The sequence below is a fragment of the Vicia villosa genome, linkage group LG3 (genome assembly GCF_029867415.1).
Source record: "Vicia villosa cultivar HV-30 ecotype Madison, WI linkage group LG3, Vvil1.0, whole genome shotgun sequence".
Taxonomy (NCBI): domain Eukaryota; kingdom Viridiplantae; phylum Streptophyta; class Magnoliopsida; order Fabales; family Fabaceae; genus Vicia; species Vicia villosa.
In genome coordinates this window covers 73683136-73691780 of record NC_081182.1, presented here as the reverse complement: position 1 = coordinate 73691780, position 8645 = coordinate 73683136, and the positions used below count along the sequence as shown (strand labels likewise).

Below are 8645 nucleotides of genomic sequence, written 5' to 3'. Positions count from 1 at the left end.
GTTTCCTGATTCAAATCCTAACACCTGTTCCTGAAACTTAGATTAATATATTTGTTACAACTTCAGAAAGATTCCAGCTCTCTAGCGGGAACTATTGGGCTCCCTTTCTATCCATGGGGCTAAGTCAGGGATAGTTAACCCTTAGTTTCCAAAACTATTTTGTACAGAACCTGAATTCTCTCTACTGCAGGGGTATGACATAGATTAGTTTTGCATGCATTCATATATTTGCGAGTGCGATAAACCCTGACACATCAATGTAATGTTTTTGAAATATATTGATTGTTGGATTTGTGCCTTTATGATGTATTAGTAGTTGCATAGCGATTTGCATTTCCTCTCTTTGGTGTCAAAATTTGGTCTAGGCATGTCATTATGCATAATGGCATTCACCTCCTGAATGGATTATATGGACTGGCATGTTTCCATATTTCCTTTTTGGTATCAAAACATGTTAATCAAGTTTGTACCCATCTCTTAAATCAATTAAGCACTCCAAGCTCGCACCATATAACAGCCTAGAAAGAGGAGATCTTTCATATTCTATCTATTGTGATCAAACAATTATAATCCTCGCATTCAATTAAGGTTTCTCATTGTATCTTCATGTCCTATGCGGTCAAAAATCGTAATACATTCCATTTGAAAAGGAGTGAGAGATAGTGATTGTAATATGAACTGTCGGGCCTCACAATCTTCAAATCCATTCCTAATGTGATAAGAAAAATTAGAGAAACTGAGACTCCATGCATTCTGTTCCACCATTAAACAATATGTTCACAAATCATAGTAACTGAGCACATACAAGATCGATCATAGTTTTAAAACGTGTGCCTAAATTAATGAATAGGAAAGCAAGAATATGGAAGTGAAGAGAAATACAGTACATGTTTCTATAATATCTACTTCAATACATAGAAATGTAAAACTTCCCGAGACATTCATTTATTAAAAGTTGAGATTATGTAATCATTTTGACAATTACATATGTACATAGGTGAAAATTTTAGTGACCAATCTTACAAAACTCACTCAACTTTTATATTAATCTATACCGCCCAACAAAAACAACTGATTTCTAAGTCGAAATTGTTTCTTGAGGTCTGCACTTCCTGATTCTGATATGCACATTGCCATCCTTTATGCTTCCACCATTCATATATTGGCAGCAATGCCTACGTGGTACCTGATTTACAACAGTCAAATCAAATTATCAAATTAAAATCCATACTTAAACTCTAATGCTATAGAAATTTCAATACTATTTAAACATATTAGCCTTAATGAATAAGAATTTCAAAATCTAATGTTGTTTTTGTTTTGGTTGCGAGGTTGTTTATATTGATGTTATCTATTGACCTAAACACTTGTGAGACTATTTGAGATAGAGAGAGAGAGGTTAGTACATTCTTCCAATATTCTGAATTCAGCCTCAAGGCAGAAACTTTAATTCTCCGAATTTCTCCATCTGCTCTGTTGCACTTTTTTGCTTCCTGGTCAACAGATCTCTTATAGGTCATTACACTTCCGGTGCCCACCTTTTTAACCCGATCCAGGAAAAATATAGATGGCTGCTCACATACATCAGGGTTTATCCATCGAGTATTAAACGTGAAAGGACCATCGCTCCAAGTTCTCCATGTTTTGAACGTCTGCAAGGGCATCTGCAAATCTGCTGCACTCACCAACAGTGAATAGATTTGTATTGAGTAGCCCCACGAAATAGATATCGACCATTTTCGGCTATGATCATAACAGATACTCTGCTGCACTATCCTTGCAGGGTCAAGCTGGTATGCACCGATTAGCTTTCTCAATGATCTCATTTGAGTTTGGTTCGGAAACAATGAGTTCAATCGATCTAGGTGATGGAGCGACACAAGTGGCGCCAAAGGGTGCGCGGCTAAAATACCATATGGATTCCCTTGAACGTCAAACTGAAACAAAAAGATCATAACAATGGTAAATTTCTTACCAATAAAGAAAACTTTATAGCGTAATTAATGTGTATGTATACCTGATGGAATCCGCTTTCTCGGGTAAGAGATACTCCTAATTCTTTTATACAAGCCCAAACTCTTTGATCAGAACCATAAAAATAAAAGTATCTATGAAGACAAGAATCCATAATATTGGCTAATCTAGCTGCTAATGCATAACTAATTGCAATACCACCACCACCAAAAGCCATATCAAAAGAATGCATCACATCTTGTTCCACACTCTCAGAATTTCCACCAATATAGTACAACTGATTGTGATCATATTTTCCCAACACAGTAGCTAAGTTCTCCGGAAAAAACACCGTATCATCGTCTCCCATTACAAACCACCTAACATTTGGCAAACCGAGTCTAAAGCTGTCATAAACTATCCGTGCTATCCGAACAGCAGACGCAGAGTGCGTGTGCTTGAACTTGGCCCATCCCTTTGAGATTTTATATGGAATTAACTCATCATCCGCCTTCAAATTCTTCGGTCTCTTGTCAAGCCAAACATAACCTCTACAAGTGTTTGCATTCCACCAAAGCTTCCCGTAGTTGCTACGGCTATGCCACGTGTTCGATGAACCAGCAATGCCGAATACAATATGTGAGATGTTTGTTGTTTCAACGTCGATTTCAATGACCGAATCATTCTGTATAATATGTAAATGCTCCGGTAACGGAAACCACCGGTCCGGTTTAGCGAACGTTGAATGGATAGCAAGTGCTATGGATCCTATAAGACAGACCAGTATGCCAATCTTTATTGCCATTGAAACTAAGTCACCCAGTTTTTCTGGTATAAAAGTTAATCTTGTTATTCTAAGAGGATCATGACAAGTCTCTAACCGATCCGGAATCATCATCATCTTCTTCTTTGCCCTGTTACATTTGAAAATTGAAACAAAAGAATCTTAATCAGTGGATGCACCAAACAACTCTTATTAACTAGCTGAAGTTAAATTATGTTTTGGTTGTAAAATATCTAAACCACTAGCCACAACAAGCCAAACTAAGATACCTTTAGTCAATCATAATCTGTATGCAAGCCAAAACAGGAAGTTAAACAATCATGGATTTTGCTTAAACATGGCATAAAACTCAACAATTTATCATAAAAAGAAAGGTGCACAAAAATAGACATATGAGGCATGAGAGAGACACAGGACTAAATTTCCAACAATCACGGAAAAAAGATAGAAAAAAACAATCAGAGTCTTACATCGTACCTTAGCAACAACCAAATTAGAATATTTTCCTTTTTGTTTTGCTTTATTATACGATGATGATGATGATGATTCTGCCTGTCCTCTTTGCGTACAAGCTATGATCTTTTTGATTGTAACCTTCTCTGTCTCTGCAATGTAAAAAAAACAAAACTTTTATAAGAAAATTCCCAGAAAAAAGGTATAAACTTTAACAGAAAGAATGAAAATTACAATGACCCAGATGAAGAATATGAAAAAGAAGATGATTACGATGATGAAGATCAAGAGTACAAAAAATGGGTGTGTGATCAGCGTACTCCATATGCAGAATTAGGTATATTCTGCATTTTTCAGAAATATTTTCCACTTTCTCTTTCTAATTTTCCTTTTTTTTTTAATCTTTCTGGTAAATTTTGTTGTGTTTCAGAATCCTTAAATTGATCTAAGTAATCATTGAACACAGTCTATGGTGAAAGAAGAATATATAGCATAATTTATTGGTACTACACTTTTATTTATGAGACATAAGGTTTTGTGCCCAATGCAGTATCAGAAATTTCCACAACAATAAAAGATGAAGGAAGTTTCATTGAAAAAAGGTTTGTTTGTTTTTTTTTCTTTTTCATTTTTGTTATTTTTTTAATCCTTAATATTAATTATTAATCTAGTATTAAGTTAATGGTTTAATAATGTCCACCAGTTATAACAGAGTGTTAAGATATTCCGACAGATGGAAGTTGCTTTTTGTATCAGTGGTCATAATCATGTCCAAGTGTCAATTTACATTAAGCCATTTAATCTATGTTTTTTAATTTCAACATCCACCATCGACCGTGCTATATACTCCATGACATCTACCTCAAAAACAAAATTTGAATTTTGAAACATCACACATGGTCTGCATTAAAACATAGACTAAAAATGTTGCACTTTGGATTAATTAATGAATTAATTGATGTGAAAAGATATGTGATTAGAGTTTAGTGGCCCATAAAATAAGGTGGGGGGTCCAAGCAGTAATGGTGAGAGTGATACTTGGTGGTAGTTCATTGGGTGGCTTTCTGCCACCACCTATTTTTTAGGTCAATTTGTCCCACCATGCACGACACGACTTGTAAGTCACAAGTCTATAAAATATCGCACAATCATTCAAACCACGTACTCATGGAAGTTTTATTTTCTTCTTTTAAACAATTTTTCTTGATTGGGCCAACCAACAAATAATGTTTTCTACTATGTAGGTCAAGCTTTGAATATTGTTGTACTACCTCTCCAACCTTCCAAGAGCGTAACCTCTAAAAATAAAGTTTTACTTTTGAGACTCTAGATCTCAATTAGATATGATTGGCAAGAAAGATCATATATTAATTAATCTAAGTTATAATGCTCATAGAGGAATTTTGAAATAAATAAATATTTAAAAAAATGACGAGGGTTTTTTTGTTAGGGTTTCGCTTGTTAGGGTTTTTGTCTTGGTAATATGAAGAAATAATTTTCATGTGTTTGAAAGTGCATGAACAATCGGATGCTCTGATTTCGATCAACTAGCTTGCAGTTAACAAAATAGTCATGAAGGAAAAACCATTTCTCATGATGAAATTTGGTTTTCGCAACTATCCAATCCATCCATGAAGGGAGAAACAATGGGTATCAGATTCACTGAAGAAGAATATCACAAGGGTTTGGAAGAACGTAGAAATCATCTTCATAATTGTTTGGTTATGGGGAAAGAAGATAAGCCACATACAACACATGAACTTGTGCAGAAAGTACATGCATCTTAGTCAGATCTTGGGTCTTGGAAAGTCGTTTTGTTAGGAAAAGGCTTTTTCAGATTTCACTTCGCATATGAAGAGGATATGCGAAAAACTTGGTCATTAGGCTCTTATAATATGAAACCGAGTCTTCTCAGGCTTTTTATAGTGATATATTTGTAAGGGTCCCAAATAAGGACGACACACGGGTCCCCGTCTCGTGAAGCGTTTCCCAAGCGTGATATTTATGTGGCATAGGAGTTTGCCTTCCATGGAGATGTGTACAATACAACTATTCAACCACTAACCACACGAACCGAGTCATACCACTCCCTAGAAAATAGGCAGTCAACAATCCCCCAATCAAGGACAAACAATTACCACCTCTTAGGATTTCCTGAACCGTAGGCCCATGGGCCTCTATAAAGACCTCGCCTCTAGAAGGTGAAGACAAATCATGACACCATAAGTATATACAGATAATACAGAGCTTCTCGCCTCACACGAGAAGTACAGTGAAGCACACCGTGAAGCCTCGATAAAACTAATATGGGCCACACCTTCCATTACGATTCCCATTTTGATATCCACTGCCACCTCCACTTCTATGCCTAGCCATTTCCAACCATGGTTAACAGGGGAGCACCATCCAGTACACTGGAAGACACCGGAGGTAGTAGTGATGCCAACACAGTAATGGAGATGCATTTTGTTATAATCATAGTTTGAAGGACAACGTCCTTAACATTTAACAACGCCAATAAAACACTAACCCTCCCAAGGAGATGGAAGTGCTAGACCCCTAGCCTCTCTCAATCAAAATATGAGGAACACATATCTCCGAAGGTTTCAAGCCTCCCTCATTGAAGACATTTGATGGACGTAGTGATCCTTATGAGCACGTCGACTCCATCAACACACATATGACTATCATCAGAGCGCCTGACTCCTTGAATGCAAATTTTTATCTGGAACCTTCAGGGACTGAGCCTTGTGATGGTATATGAGCCTGCCCCGAGCTTCCATCGCCAATTATCAAGAGTTGGTGAAGAATATCGTGCACCAGTTGACATAGGAAGGTGTCCACCACCAGAGTTGTTGAAGGAATACCTTGCCAGTTTCAATGAGGCTACCATAAGGGCCGTCCTCCAAAATCAAGAAATGTTTGTGGGGGCATTCTAGAATGGTATTAAAGCGGGGAACTTTAATAAGTTTCTCGCCCAGAAGCCAACACTTTTGTTGGAAGAAGTGGTCACCAGGGGAAAATTCTACAAAAAAGGAGAGGAAAACAACATTGAGAAAAAGGCGTGAGACCTTAAAGAGTGTGTTTCTAGCGCTGCAGGTCCACAACAACTAAGGAATATCAACTATACCTATCCCATGAAGGACAAAACTACATTCAAGCGAGTAGGAAAGGCAGGGGAGAACTTCACACCCCTGAACACTCGCCGTTAACAGATCTTACAGAAGGTTCTCCACTTGCATTATATCCTTACTGTATCACCCCATTTTTAATTATTCATTTTTATCTAATTATCTACCAATTATGTGTGATTTTATGTGTCTTGATGGGTTGTAATTATTTAGAGTTATTGTGACAATTAAATAATAAGAGTAATTATTTAATTAAGTGAATATATAATAAAATATTAAGAAAAATAAAGTGTGTAGAGAAATTAAGGACAAGCTGGTAAATTGTGAAGATAAGTTGGGGGGGGGGGGGGCAGAAAGGAGAAAACATAATTAAGAGGAATATATTTATTAGAAAAAAAAAAAGAGAAGTGGAAAAGGGACAGTTTTGCACAGTACGTGAAAACTTAGAAGAGAAACAAAAAAGGGTTAGGGCAAGAGGAAGGAGAAGAAGGGCATAAGAGAAAAAATTAAGGATTCTTTCATCTTTGTTGGAATAATCAGATAAAGGGGGATTATTCATCTATAGGTTCTATATCATGAAAGGGTAGGGAGGTGTTCCTTGGCCTCCATTAGGACTTGTGTGTTCGTTGACTCTGATGAATATGATGATGATAATTAATGATGAATGTGTGGTTGTATGTGTTGATTCAATTGTTGTGATGTGTTTTTGAATATGCATATTGAATTATATTGATCCATGGTTGTTGTGGAGTGGAATTCATGAGTTTCATGGTGAATTGAGTTGTCCCTAGGTGATGAAATTGTTTTGAGTAATCCATGAAAAAAATTGACATGTTTATGATCTATAGAATAAATTAGGTGTAAGAGTGTTGATAAATCATGAATTGAAGTAAATTAGAAGTCTGTAATTAGATCTGATATGACACTGAGAGATTGGAAATTGGGTATTGTCACATAATAGAGAAACTGGGTTTTTTGGAAAACACACAGTGACAACCGGTTGTTCCAGATGATAACCGATTGCACTAATGTGAATTTTGAGAAAATTACACTATGACAACCGATTGTTAAAAATGTAAATCGGTTAACATGTCATCAAAACGTGATTTTTTAGGTTCCAGGGGTTTCACTTGTGAGAATTGGTTATCACTTATATCAATCGGTTATCAATGTATCATTTTTGAAAAATAAAAAGAATTCTGTTTTGAACCATGACATGCGTAAACGTTTTACCTCATAACTTTTTAACCGTGTATCCAAATGATGTGCCATTTGAAGTGTTGGGAAGCTTACAATAAGAGCTATAACATGATAATGATATGTGAATTGTTTTAGGTATAATTCCCATGCCTAATATTTTTTTGAAGTTAATTGCTCTTATGTTTGGTTAATTAATTGCATAATTGTTGTGATAGTGTTGATGTGATTATGAATTAAATTGTTATACATATAACGACAACATTCTGAGTTGAGATATGTAGTTTCGGCGTGGGAACTACCTTATAGTTATTGTACATGAATTGTATGGTTCGATGTAATACCGTTAATTGTTGTTGGACTGTTGTGATGATGCATTCATTCATTTATGCATCCTATATCATTGTTGTTATTGAAAGAGGTAGGTTATGAGTCTCGGTGATGAGAATTGTGACCGTACAAAGCTCGGTGTAGGGCCCATGGGTTTGGCAGATGGAACCATTGTTGAAGTCGGTATCGTATGCATAAGAGTCATTATTTTGTTATGAGGTGCATTGTATGAATAAATGCATATGATTATGTTGTAAGTGAGTCACGAATGCTTGTGGTTGTGGTTCATAGTTGATCCATATGATAACCTGTATGTAGTGAACTACTATGATTATTTATGCACCGTTAATCATATGAACGTATTCTCCCCCTGTTAGTGTTGTTGCGTCTGTGCTCCTTCGGAGTACAGACAATCAGGTACCCGAGTAGAAGCTTGTGGTTGAGGACACTGTTATGCCTCTTTAAGTTGCTTGCTGATTGAGTCTATTAGTGGAGTCTTTCTGATATGTAACACCAGGGGAACACGCTATTCTTTTTTGTTATGTTGCATATATTTCCTTTGTTTTAGAGATGAACCATGTTTAATTTCACGTTTCTTGTTGAGGCTTTTAATGCCATAATACTTTATAAAAATTTTGTTGCGTATTGAATGATTTGGTTCAGTTTGGATGATGGTTTTGTTATGAGTAACATCCTACTTGGAGATTCGTTTAATATGTATGTTTATTTGATTTAATTTGTTGAGTCGGGAAGTAGGGTGTTACATAGTTTGTATCATAGCAAGTCGGTCCGTCCGG

General features: G+C 36.1%; 1 protein-coding gene across 2 annotated transcripts; it reads right to left on the bottom strand.

Moving 5' to 3' along the window:
* Positions 1-921: 921 nt before the first annotated feature.
* Positions 922-3782, bottom strand: LOC131661879 (uncharacterized). 2 transcript variants are annotated; one of them, XM_058931526.1, is made up of 5 exons: positions 3425-3782; positions 3215-3342; positions 2018-2867; positions 1407-1937; positions 922-1186 (listed from the first exon to the last, which is right to left on the bottom strand). In XM_058931526.1, the coding sequence occupies exons 3-5, from the start codon at positions 2852-2854 to the stop codon at positions 1079-1081; spliced, it is 1476 nt and encodes a 491-aa protein (XP_058787509.1). In that variant the 5' UTR covers positions 2855-2867; positions 3215-3342; positions 3425-3782; the 3' UTR covers positions 922-1078. The 2 variants fall into 2 exon arrangements, with proteins under 2 accessions (XP_058787509.1, XP_058787508.1); XM_058931525.1 differs by having other exon boundaries at positions 3464-3782.
* Between the last annotated feature and the right edge of the window lie 4863 nt (positions 3783-8645).